Genomic DNA, 13,621 nt, shown 5'->3' with positions numbered 1-13,621 from the left:
TCAATAACCCTCTACCTGTTAGACTTTATACTGATAAACATATAGGGGGCTATTATGGGCAGCATGGTGGCTCAGTGGTTAGCACTTCTGCCTCACAGCACTGGGGTCACGAGTTCAATTCCCGATCACGGTTTTATCTGTGAGGAGTTTGTGTGGGTTTCCTCCCGCACTCCAAAAAACATACTGGTAGGTTAATTGGCGGCTAACAAATTAACCCTAGTGCGTGTGTCTGTGTGCGTATGTTAGGGAATTTAGACTGTAAGCCCCAATGGGGCAGGGACTGATGTGAGTGCTCTACAGCGCTGTGGAATTAGTGGTGCTATATAAATAAATGATGATAATGTTGGTGCCTTGCTATTCCTGCCTTTATTGCAATTACTATGTCGCCCAGTAGATACCTACCATGCTTTAGTTTCATCCCAAGAAACTTGGATTGGGGGGGTGGGGGGAGAGGGGCATCTTGTGATGTCTAGCTGGGGTTAGATACAATCTGTAATGTAGCCAGATATTATTGAATATACTGAGCTTCTAAAAGGAGACATTGGCTAAAGTTACTTATTTAGAATAATTCCATTGTTCCTCTAATTCCAGACCCACTTGGACAGAACTTATTGCTGCCAGTGGTGGCTTAAACTGACCAGTCACCAGATCCTCTAGGTTTAAAAGGTTCTGCTTTATAGCATAATGTCTTGTACACCATATAGTAAGCAAACAAATGGCTCCCCACAAGCACAAGATGCAATAAAGCCCCAATTGTAAAGCGCTACGGAATATGTTGGCGCTATATAAATAAATGATGATGATGATGATGAATAAAGGGGTGGGGGGGGGGGGGCTGGTGAGAGGTCCGCTTGAACATGTTACTCTGGCTTTTACATAACAAATTTTATAGCACAAATAACAGAAGCAATGCTATGCTAGCTCACAGATTAAACCAGAAACTAACCAATATTTTATTTCATCATATCAGATTTATGCTCTCATCCCGGCAATCACCATTCCATTATCTCCTCCTATGTACAGCCATAGGAAAATGTGAGTGAAACAGGTCATGTTAGAGGGTCGTCTTCCCCCAATATGGTAAATGCCCAATAGTCATCATTAAATTAGAGGTGCCAACCGCTCAATAAGCTAATAACTCAACGACACCGGCATTAAAATCTTGAATATTATTCTAATTAATAGAGATATTAAAATCTCTCACTGTACAGGACCAAAGCCCTACAAAATGGGGGGAAGGGGCCTTTGCTACTATCCATACCGTACAATCTCTATATTATATATGCAATGTACAGTGATAATATCACAGCACCAATTATAAGTGACAGATTCACTAGACATCTATGAACATAAAACTTTACTTTCAGTTTGGGAACATATTAAAGTCACATGTGCATTACATGTATATTAATGAACCTTTCCAACCACCCTCATTTGTTAATTTGAAATCAATTAATATAACTCTGTGCTGTACAGCTGTGACATAGAGCCAGTTACACTGGGGAAAGGCTATTGGAGGAGGCTTCTGTCAATCACTGTGTACGGAAGGCGGATCCTCCATGATAAAAACCCGGAAGTAGTTGCAGGGCAGTGTGATGCTGTACTGCATGCTGGTGATTGGTGAGTGAGACTATATGTGACTGTCACTTATATACATTATATATAGTACAATATTATACATCCCCAGCTCTTGTACACTGACCATGCTGGTGATTGGTGAGTGAGATTATATGTGACTGTCACCTATATACATTATATATAGTACAATATTATACATCCCCAGCTCCTGTAAACTGACCATGCTGGTGATTGGTGAGTGAGACTATATGTGACTGTCACCTATATACATTATATATAGTACAATATTATACACCCCCAGCTCCTGTACACTGACCATGCTGGTGATTGGTGAGTGAGGCTATATGTGACGGTCACATATATACATTATATATAGTACAATATTATACATCCCCAGCTCCTGTATACTGACCATGCTGGTGATTGGTGAGTGAGACTATATGTGACTGTCACCTATATACATTATATATAGTACAATATTATACACCCCCAGCTCCTGTACACTGACCATGCTGGTGATTGGTGAGTGAGGCTATATGTGACTGTCACCTATATACATTATATATAGTACAATATTATACACCCCCAGCTCCTGTACACTGACCATGCTGGTGATTGGTGAGTGAGGCTATATGTGACAGTCACATATATACATTATATATAGTACAATATTATACACCCCCAGCTCCTGTACACTGACCATGCTGGTGATTGGTGAGTGAGACTATATGTGACGGTCACATATATACATTATATATAGTACAATATTATGCATCCCCAGCTCCTATACACTGACCATGCTGGTGATTGGTGAGTGAGGCTATATGTGACGGTCACATATATACATTATATATAGTACAATATTATACACCCCCAGCTCCTGTACACTGACCATGCTGGTGATTGGTGAGTGAGGCTATATGTGACTGTCACATACATTATATATAGTACAATATTATACACCCCCAGCTCCTATACATTGACCATGCTGGTGATTGGTGAGTGTGTGTATGTTATGTGACGGTCACATATACATACTAACAGGGCTGTATGCTGTTTGATATATTTAATAGTTCTGTAAATATACTGTGTCCGTGGTGGACAGAATTTGTGTTGTGGCTCCAGCACCCTCTCACACACAGAGGACACAACAGCTGCTTTCGGAAGACACAGGATTTTTACAACGTGTACTGCTTGATACATTCTGCTAGAGAGTGTATCTAACAAGCTTAAGAAGGTCTATTCATTACTTAATTTCCTTAAAATAAATTGCAAGGGCCGTGTATATTCAACACAGCATCTTCCCAAAAATGTATCTTGACAGCTTTTCCTTTAAGTGAGGTGACACCAATCAGACACGGTGTGTGTATGTGTATATATATATATATATATATATGTGTAACCTCTGAGGTTTCTTTTAGGAGAGGTGATGTTCTGACCCAGAGATGTCTGTACACTGCAGATCCCGGACACTACAGGTCATAGACACGGAGTACAGTGCGGACGCTGTGGAGTGGTGCCCGCTGAATGACTGGCATACGGTCCTGGCATGTGGAACTTATCAGTTAAATAAACCAGAAAGTGATGTGAGTATTTCACTGTCCTCTCTTACCATCTGTTTGTATAGACTATTTAGACCCATCTGGTCCGATCGGGCCAACAGCACCCATAATTTACAAGTTACTATGTATATTTAAAAAGTAATTGATTGATGAAGAAACCATTAACACTGAAAATGTATTTTTTATTTGTACTGAGTCCATTGAGTTCTGAAGCCTTTAAAGTGAGCTTGTCATCTGCGCACAGATGAAGCGGCCGTTTAGTGGGGCTGAACCAATATTTTTTAGAAACAAGTGACATTGCTAAGGCTTGAGGACCCAGTGATTACACTGAATTATTGATTCAGGCCACAAAATGGCGTCCTCCACTGTATCTTTGAGAGAGGTCCACTTTAAGTATGGGGGGGGGCGTTAAGTTGAATTTTTTTTACATTTTTTTTTTTTTTAGGGCCCAGTAAAACCGAGGTGTACGGTGTGAAATGAAACTATTGTGTATTATTGTCATGCTCTCCACACTGACTCAAGCTGTCCCCTTTACCCCACAGCTGAGCGGAGAGAGCAACGATGATCCACACTTGCGTCTCGGTCGTTTCTACCTCTATAACTACGATCCCCACCGGCTACTTTCTCCAGTATCTGAGCTCCAAAGGATCGAAACATCGGCCATTCTGGACATGAAATGGTAATCATCGTTGTCAACGTGTTGTCATTTTCATACAGGCTCATTTCTGGAATAGAGACATTTGATAATTTTTCAGACATAATTATTATAATAGTTATTACCATCACTAACGTTGAATTGTAAAGCGCCATAGAGTCCTGCAGTGTTAATGTCGAGGACGTAGATAAAACGGGGACCTACAAGGTAGAGAAAGTAAATTCCGGGAAATCAAAACGTAGGGAGGGACCTACTCATGTGACAGCTTAAAATCTGGTGGGAAGAGTTTAAAGCTGAGACAAGAGCAGTGAGTGTGGCTTAGAGTAAAGATTGGGACATGAGAATGTAGAACGTATTAGGTTGACAATAATATCCCTAACCATATAATACTGTCTACATTTGACTTTCTAAATGTCGGCCAAATAAATGTCTAGTTGTCGACCGCAGACCATTTTTATTAAATGTATTTATACCCTTCCTAGTCACAATCCATCACTGACTAATCTATAGGTCTTTCCTTGCAGCTCTAATACAATGTAATGTGCAATGTGTGACAGCACGTTATTATAAAACCTGGTATTATGTAGTGTATTATAATGGCAGAACAGTTGACGCAGGTCTGTACATCCGTAAAATTTCCTCTGCTGTCTGAGCTGAGAGAAAGGCGAGGGAAACATGACACACGGACTAGTACAGCAACCAGCAACGCAATCCCAGGTGTCGGGTTTTACCAAGCCCACAGACTAGGGTCTGGTTTTGTCTATTTTAAACAAGGTGCAGTAGCTGACAGGAGGTGATCACTTAGCAACACGGCAGCCATCTTGTTTTCTTCTGCCTAGGTGCCATGTGCCAATCTCAGACTGTCCCATGCTGGGAATTGCCAACGCTAAGGGTGCCCTGGAGCTATATAGATTACAAGGCAGCAGGGTAAGTGTTTAATCTGCCAGTCTGGCTTCTTACGCTCCTCCGTGAATCCAGTCTATATTGGTATGAGGATCTGTATGGAATATGTTGTAATGTTCACATAGAGGGTGGTATGCTAGGAAAAAAAAAACAATTTAGAGTATCTTCCACTCATATCCTAGTTGTACAACACTACAGAATTTGCTGGTGCTATATTAATATTGATATGTAATGGCATACGGAGTCTCTTCTTAAATGGGAGGGGGGCAGCTGTCGCTCAAGGAGGGTACTCGCAGATAGATACGGTAGCAACTACTGGAATTGGATCCGGTAAGCATAGTGATAAATTGGTATACAGTATCTTTTTATATAGAGTTGTACTAGGAGGATTCATAAGTAACTGTAGTAAGAGATCCCTCCATATAGACACGTGAGGGTTTAGGATGGAGCTGGTGCCTGTAGCAGTGTTGGTCAGTAGTCTAGTAGACAGTCGTAGTCACCAGGATTGCTGAGTGCGGGTGCGTAGGTTTCCCTGTCTGTGCGCTGACTGTGTCTTCCTCCAGTAGGAGAGTTGCAGGGTGGAACCTGTGTGCAGCGTAGATGTGGGCGACGAATGTCTGGCGCTGTCTCTTGATTGGTCCACGGGAAGAAGCGAGAGGTGAGACCTGTAGCCGTCATGCTCTGCGGTTCATCGCAGGTGACCTGTAACTGTTCTGTGTCTTCACGTCGGACCCCGTTCTCTCCCGCCCAGCAATCTCCCGGTGAAGATCGTCTGCAGCGACTCGAAGGGGCGGCTGAGTTTGCTGCGGCTGGAAGAGTCTGCGCCGGCGCTGGACATCCTGTGCCAGTGGGGGGCCCACGGGTATGAGGCCTGGATCGCTGCCTTCAACTACTGGAACTGTGACACGGTCTTCTCAGGTGTGTACAGGATCCAGCGCTACGGGAATATTAAGGGATTCTTTAGGATTACCCTGACGTGCTCAGAACTTGCTGAGTTAAATGCTGCTCAAATCTGAGGCCCAAGGAGGAAAACACTCTATAAAATACCATATATTGTCATGTACAAACTTCACAGAATTAAAGATCAGACTAATTGAAATACTTAACAGAAAGAACATTAAAACAATGGGCTATATACAACCAGAAGTACATCGTCCTGGTAATGAAAGGAGTAGGACAGGTAGGTTCTATTACTCTGTGGCCATTCAGTGACAGCCTGTCTTTGCCTTTGAGTATAGGCGGAGATGACGGTCTACTGAGAGGATGGGACACGAGATCTAGACCGGACAACCCCCTGTTTACCAGCAAACGGTAAGAGCAACGTGCGGAGATCTGTATCTGTACAGAACGTGAAGGCCTGGTATTGCTGCTAATCTGTCTCCTTTTAGGAGGCCACTAGCAGGCCAGGCATTTAGAATAACTCTGTTTTAAGCACAGATCAGCTAATCACTAAGGCTGGGTCACATGCTGAGGCAGAGATTTAAAATGACCTGTGTACTCCACATTGTAGTCTCTTCTGACTTGTGACTGTAATTCATTTAGAGCAGTGTTGGCTAACCTGTGACACTCCAGGTGTTGTGAAACTACAAGCCCTCAGCATACCCTTCCAGCAATAAACTGCTATACATTTGCAAAGCATGCTGGGACTTGTAGTTTCACAACACCTGGAGTGTCACTGGTTAGCCAACACTGACTTAGAGGCATGTAAATCTAATGACGAGTTATTCACAAAGTCTCTCGTTCACAGACACTCAATGGGAGTGTGCAGCATCCAGAGTAACCCTCATCGGGAGAATATTTTGGCCACAGGGAGGTGAGCGATCATTAATATTTCTTCATGTAAATACTACATGCTGGAGCCTCTGTCCACTTTAATTTAATGCAAGATTGCTAAACCAGATCTGTCCGCTTGTCAGTAATAGCTGCTACCTCTTAGCAGTAATTGTGAAACATGGGAGTGGCTATTTGTCGTGGGGTCACATGTCCTGATGACTCCAGTGGTAAGTGGGAGTGGCTATTTGTCGTGGGGTCACATGTCCTGATGACTCCAGTGGTAAGTTGGGAGTGGCTATCTTTTGTGGGGTCACGTCCTGATGACTGCAGTGGTAAGTGGGAGTGGCTATCTTTCACGGGGTCACATGTTGTCGTCTTTCAATTATTTTTATTACCATTTTGTTATTTAATCTGTTTCTCCAGGGTTTGGGGAAGTCAAGGGATCCCCCTAGCTTTGGGGGGTTGGTGGAGTGAAGACCCGGATCACCTTTAAGGAGTCTTATGGCCATGAGGGATGGGGATGAACTGGGTCCTACTCCTTTTGGAGAGGGCCCAAAGGACCAAGCCCCCAGCACAGTGTGAACACCGGACTTTGTGTTCGGAGTCGCGCACCTCGGCCTTCAATAAAATAAAGAAATCTGTTGAATACAATAATGGTTCCCCCTTCCCGCATTGTGTACCAGCCACTCATTGTGTAGGCTCTGCTTCTGAAATCTCTTACAGTGCTAGGATAGGGTGTCCAGAGAAGACCTAAATAGCCTCTATGGTATTAAATCATTTGTTGAATGCCCACAAACCTATATCAATAATTTACCCAGATATGTAATAAATACCACTCGCACTAGTCCGAAAGCTTTTGATTTGCTCCAATCACAATATTTTTTTGATGAAACGTTTTTACTTTGATCAGTTTTTCCCTCAGATCCACGGCGCCATAAAGTGCAATTGTCATTTTACTGTCTCTAGCCTGAGATACTTACAGGTATTGTCTGTTCCTTCTTTGGATCCTAGTTATGATGAACATGTTCTCCTGTGGGACCTGCGGCAGATGAAACATCCCATGTCTGACACCCATGTTCAGGGAGGAGTCTGGAGACTGAAGTGGCACCCAACAGATAGCGCCCTCCTGCTGGCCGCTTGTATGCACAACGGCTTCCACATCCTGGACTCTGCATCTGGTGAGAGAGGGATTTAACCACTAACCCTAGATTATAGCGATATGAATGTGAAGTGCTGCTCATTAAACTAAAGAGCAGATGGTTTATCTTAAATCTGTTTGCAATTCAGTCTGACGCTACGTTTTATGTTGCCCATTAGATGGTTGTCCTATCGTGTCCTCTTACGCTCTACACAACTCTCTGGCGTATGGCGCTGATTGGTCCAGAGTATCTTCTCCAGATACCTTGCCGCCCAGTCCGGAGCCAGTGTCTCTAAATGGGAAGGAGTCCGTTGTTAGCGGAGGTGAGGCTGCAGGACCAAAGCTGGACCAGGCCATGCAAAACTTGAAAATCCACTTTGAGTCGCCCACCGGCAGCTTTGACGTGTTTCTGGAGGACGAGTCTGGAGCGTACGTCTCTGAAGATTGTTCTGTAACGAGCGAGGTGGCAAACCAGCCTGTCCTTGAAGCTACCACCTCGGTCAAGGATGGACAATCCAAAACTATCGTGGTGGCTACTTGCTCTTTCTACGACCATGTCCTGCATGTCTGGAAGTGGCAATCTCAGAGGCCGCAGTCTGCAGAATGACCCTTCACCTTCACTAACCAGTCATTAAAAATGATCTACCTCCTGCTGTGCTTTATGTCTAAACACACTTGTGGGATGGTCTGTGGCCCACATGGCTGTGGGGTAAATGTGACACAATGCTGAGGGAATGTTCGGATAACCAAGAGGGTAATTTTGACATTTATTATATATTGGATTTACAAATTGCTTGGCTCATAAGTTTGTAAAACTGAAATAAAACCAAGGAGCTGACGGTGCCAAAATGGGACGACCACAAACGATCTGCAATAGACGTCATAGCAGAACTGCCAAAACCCTGCCTGTTATCACCTCAAAGCAGCTCTGTGGGGTGGAGTCGGGCATTGTATGAACTGAATGGCTGATAATGCAGCCTGGTAAGAACTCTGAGGCACTGTGTGAGGTAAATTGCTGAGGCAGCCATCTTGTGGGTTCCTCTTCTTTTCTTAAAATTGATAGGCTTATTGGTCCAGCCCAAAAAAATGTCCATCTTCCCTGTATCCCTGTGATGTCGCTGGTCCCTGTTGAATTTATTAGACTATATTTTTAATGAATATTGGTTAACGTCAGAAATTGTCCACCAATGTGTGTGGGTGATTGACGAATTTGTATGGCTCTCGCTTGTATGGGCAGCACCCCCAGTCAGTTCCCGTTGCTGTGTGGATTCTCATTTAGAAATCTTTAAGTAAAAGATGCACGTTCATGAGGTAAATTATTTTGCACATCATTTTTTTTCCCCCTATTCCTAAAGGAACTCTTATCAAATAAGTATAATGATATGTTTCTATTTGGTCCTAATGAAATTTTAGCTCTTTTTAATTTTTCAAACAGAGGTTGCAGGATACTGGGGTAACTTTTGAGTAGATCAACTGACAGTGTTAATAATCACCAGTTTCACATCTTGACTGCAAATCTATTCACAAACCTTGTACCAAAGGCTGGGTGCACACTGCAGAAACCTTCTCCCGATGCGAACGAGAATCTTAGTCTGGTTTAAAAATCAAATTCTCCAATGTGTTTTGGAATGATAATCGTTCATTGTTGCCTAACGGTCGTTTATTGTAGTGATCGGCCAAATAAACTGTTGAAAACCCTGTAGTGTGTACCCAGCTTAATTAGTGGTACAAAGAAAACAAACAATGGGGAACACAGGTAAGGTAGTGAGGTAAGGTAATAATGGATAAATGCAGCTGGATTAGTGACTAAGTTTAGATTGGAGTCTATGGATAAATCTGCTTCTAGGAGTTAATCCCGATCCTAATACAGGTTTTTGTTTTGACCAGATGTTCTAAAAAATAAGAATCTTTCTGTAGAGACCTCCCAGAATACTTAGGATACACAGTCCGTCCACTATAAATCATTGAGGCAAATAGCCACAAGAAAGCAGCTTATTAGTCCACTACTCTCATGGATAATGGTTTAGCTCACAGGCTGCATTCCCTGTTGTATGACTTTCTTAAAATAGATTAATAATGTCTGGTTGACGTGCTGTAAGCCAGTAATATATACAGTTTGCAATAATACAATAAGCAAGAGTCTGGTCATTCATGTAACACCTAATGCCTATATCCACTTGTATGTACGAGAGCAGACACATAAAGCAATAAGGCCAATCTCAAGATACGCCAATGCCTAGCAGAGACTTGTGCCAAACATCTAGTTAGTTGCATGAAGCCTTTGGGATTGTATGTGATGTACAGAACAGGCAGAGCCCAATCATACCAGCAGCCAGTTTCATGTTATAGGGAGGTTTTGCAATATATACTCATCTACTACAGTATCAGCAGATGTCTATATATTATATATATTTTTTTGTAATGTCTATATTTGATCAATAAATACTCTTTTCATTACATGCTGGTCTCTATAAATGTTTCTTGTGTCGGCAATGGAATTTGTTTAGCAGTAGTAGGCAATCTAACCTTCGCTCTAGCTGTTGTAGAACAAGAAGTCCCAGCAGGCATGCCAGCACTTGTTACACAGATGGCCAGCCCCGGGTTCAAACAAAAACAAGGCAATGTGTATCTACTTGGCCAGTGCTGAATATCTGATTACATTCCACGCTCTTAGAGATGGTGATAATTATATTGCACTATCAACATTATTGTGTATAGTCTGCAGATTCTTCTTATGAATCAATGATGTAACAAGTGATTGCAGTAAGGTGGAGCAAATGGTTGTGTATACATAGCCCTACACTTGGATCTTTGGGGGGGGGGAGGTGGACAACACAGGACGTGGTATAGATGGAAAATGTATGTAACCCCTGTACTCTTCTGTAAGACTTATTTTACTAGATCAGTGTTGGCTAACCTGTGACACTCCAGGTGTTGTGAAACTACAAGTCCCAGCATGCTTTGCCAATATATAGCAGCTTATTGCTGGAAGGGTATGCTGGGACTTGTAGTTTCACAACACCTGGAGTGTCACAGGTTAGCCAAAACTGTGCTAGATGAACTGATCTTGAGGAACAAGACAGGGTGATGTGTGCATGCATCCTTTCTAAGCAGAGGAAATACCTGCCCGAAGTTTCTTGGGCTGTTGCTTTGTGTCTGTATAAATAAAGCTTTCTTCAGGAGTGTAACAGAATATGCCTCCCCCAAATACAGGACTGGTTGTAGGAAAGAATTTAATCCTACCTGCAGATCTAAATAATTGTATTTATATTTAGAGCAACTTGCCTGACTTTTAATTTCCTCTTAAATATGTCTGCAATCCCCTCCTACACTAGTACATATAGCTGAATCCAGCAGGGTCCTATAATTATAGTAATTGTACTAGACTGCTGGGCCGCAGCTGGAAGAGACAAAGGATAGGACAGCTAGCTTTGGGCTGGAAGGCTGTAGCACATTGTTACAGCAAGTACCAGGTCACTGCTAGTGAGGGGTAACCAGTGTAGAGACCCCACTCTTATAATAGCACAGAGTAAGGATGTATAAACTCCTCCCCATGCCTAAAAATTGGGGAAAATCATTATTAAACCGTAAGATTAATAGAAATGCCTCTTTATGCAGACAACAGGATCGGTGCCCAATTTGGCAACACACAGGGGATGAACAATGACCACTCAACATGCCGCTAGAAGTAATCTTCCACCCCCATTTACCCATATGATTGAGATATTTAATTTTGACTGCCTTTTGACCACAAGCTGCAACATCACAATGTGTGGTTGACATTATACCGTAGAACCCGAACACCTTTCATTAATGCATGACTGGCATATTTAATTTAATTAGAAAATACAGAGTTATATAATGAGGTTTTCCAGCCCCGTGTGAACAATTCAGAACATGTCCCCGCTATTGGACATAGTTCTTTGGATACAGCTGGAATAGTTTGCCCTCTTGGGTGGACTCAAATCCATACTTTTGCAAGTTCTTTGGATCAAAGATCCCCTCGTCAATATCTTTCTGTATGACCGGAGCCGCTGTTTCCATAAACAGTTTCTCAGCCGTCATTTCCTCTTCAGCCCCCTGGGGCGCCCGATAGGAGACGTAAGGCTTTAATTTGAAACCAGTCAGGTCCGGAACCAAAAATTCTGGCACCATCTCCTTCACTTTGACAAATTTCTTGTTTGAGGTCAGGTACCCGACTCTCTTGGCGCCTCGCCCACGATTAAAGGATTTGGGACCCATCTTGCTTGTTATCTCAGCCATTCTGTCCGAACCACGAATGAAGCCACGGACAAGGTTGTGAAGCAGCCCCATGGCGGTGGTGCGCTGGAAGAGAAACGCCTTCATGTAACTTCTCCAAACATATTGCATTATAGGTGCACATAGAATTAACACAACTGGTGGAGGGGAACACATTTGCACTAATGAGGCACTTTGCACAGCACCATTTTTCTGACACTTCCATTTCTTTGCCCTGTTTTTATGTCTCGCCAGGATATTTTTTAACGTTATTACTATATTACTGTAGATTTGTAAGGTGCTACAGCGTCATACAGTAGGGAAAACAGTACACACATAAAACAGGGACATACAAGGTAGACAAATTAAAGGCAGACATGAAAACAAAAGTTATGAAGGACCCTGCTTATTAGAGAGCTTACATTCTAAGTGGAAGAGGGCACAGCTGAAACTGGAGGAGCGAGTGTGGCTCAGAGTGGAGATTGGGACAGTTGTGAGGGTGTATTAGTGGGAATAGTGTTATTGGGGATAAGGTCACCTCTAAAATAGAGATGGGTTTTCAAAGAGCATCTAAAGATTTGAAGGCTGTGGGAAAGTCTGATTGAGCGTGGTAGGGAATTCCATAAGTGGGGAGCAGCACGGGAGAATTCTTGTAGGCGGGAGTGAGAGGTGGTTACCAGAGATGAGACAAGACGCAGGTCAGAGGTAGATCTAAGAAGGCGGGAGGGAGAGTATTTTGATATGAGATTTGAGATGTATGCAGGGGTAGTGTTGTTTAGCCAGTGTAGGGATTTGCAAAGTGGTGCAGCAGATGTGGAGCGATGAGAGAGGAAGATCAGTCTTGCAGCGGCATTTATGATGGATTGAAGTGTGGATATATGGGTGTTGAATTCCAGATAGCAGGAGGTTGCAGTAGTCAAGATGGGAGATGATGAGAGAATGGATAAGAGTTTTGGTGGCATGTTGAGTAAGAAAAGGTTGGGACACTTCTTTATTTAGTATTTATTTAACTTATTGATATCAGTGCTTATTTTACATATGCACTTTCTTGTGCTTTATGTGTGTGTCTCACGTTTTTCGAGGGGTTTGGACGAGACCATTATGGGCAGCCCTCCTCTCTCTCCAAGTTATCGGAGGCTCCCTCTTTCTGGGGAGAACTGAAGACTCAAGTCCCAGCATGCTTTGCCAATAGCAAGATAACAGGGTATGCTGGGACTTGTAGTTTCACAACACCTGGAGAGCTAACGGTTGACCAGACTTGCTGTAGTGACATCTTGGGGAGGGGGGGTGGACTGGGGGCCATCACTAGTGATATGACAGTACAAGGACATGTGGTGAAGATGGGGCTGCTATTAGCAAGTGTGAGGGCCACTACTACATAATGCTTGGGGCCACCCCTCACCACTGACATAAGAGCCAGGGGCCCCATGTGCGGGATACAGGGGGTTAATCTCTCACCTTCACTCACGCCCGTCTGTGCCGCAGAGAAAGTCACTGTCGCAAAGCTGCCGTAAAGGAATCGCCGACGTTGCACCACGCTTGGCTCTGAGCCCCGTCCAATCACATCACGGTGTCGGCTACTCTGCGCGGTGATTGGTCACTTTCCTGTCAACGCTGCCGGACGTCCGATTGGATGATCTCGTTGGTGCCGCCCCTTGACGACGCTTTCTTTTTAGTTGCTGGCTCCGTTCCCGCCTCTTTCTAGTTACCTGACGACCAAGTTATTGTTAGTGAATGACAGGAGGGCGGGGCTTCGGTGTGGTCACGTGTCTA

At 43.4% G+C, this 13,621-nt stretch overlaps 2 protein-coding genes across 4 annotated transcripts; one reads left to right on the top strand and one right to left on the bottom strand.

Moving 5' to 3' along the window:
• The first annotated feature begins 1,563 nt into the window (after positions 1-1,563).
• On the top strand, positions 1,564-10,066 carry DPH7 (diphthamide biosynthesis 7). 3 transcript variants are annotated; one of them, XM_075185422.1, is made up of 10 exons: positions 1,564-1,620; positions 3,000-3,164; positions 3,683-3,819; positions 4,635-4,722; positions 5,265-5,356; positions 5,450-5,616; positions 5,937-6,009; positions 6,446-6,511; positions 7,483-7,649; positions 7,789-10,066. In XM_075185422.1, the coding sequence occupies exons 2-10, from the start codon at positions 3,024-3,026 to the stop codon at positions 8,214-8,216; spliced, it is 1,359 nt and encodes a 452-aa protein (XP_075041523.1). In that variant the 5' UTR covers positions 1,564-1,620; positions 3,000-3,023; the 3' UTR covers positions 8,217-10,066. The 3 variants fall into 3 exon arrangements, with proteins under 3 accessions (XP_075041523.1, XP_075041525.1, XP_075041524.1); XM_075185423.1 differs by lacking the exon at positions 1,564-1,620 and adding an exon at positions 2,565-2,576; XM_075185424.1 differs by lacking the exon at positions 6,446-6,511.
• Positions 10,067-11,414: 1,348 nt separating this feature from the next.
• On the bottom strand, positions 11,415-13,415 carry MRPL41 (mitochondrial ribosomal protein L41). The gene is made up of 2 exons (XM_075185425.1): positions 13,307-13,415; positions 11,415-11,935 (listed from the first exon to the last, which is right to left on the bottom strand). Exon 2 carries the CDS (start codon positions 11,921-11,923, stop codon positions 11,516-11,518), a length of 408 nt encoding a protein of 135 aa, XP_075041526.1. The 5' UTR covers positions 11,924-11,935; positions 13,307-13,415; the 3' UTR covers positions 11,415-11,515.
• Positions 13,416-13,621: the final 206 nt, after the last annotated feature.

This window comes from Mixophyes fleayi, chromosome 9, assembly GCF_038048845.1.
Source record: "Mixophyes fleayi isolate aMixFle1 chromosome 9, aMixFle1.hap1, whole genome shotgun sequence".
In the NCBI taxonomy this organism is placed as follows: Eukaryota; Metazoa; Chordata; class Amphibia; order Anura; family Limnodynastidae; genus Mixophyes; species Mixophyes fleayi.
The sequence above is the reverse complement of the archived record's forward strand: the minus strand, read 5'-3'. Positions and strand labels throughout refer to the sequence as shown.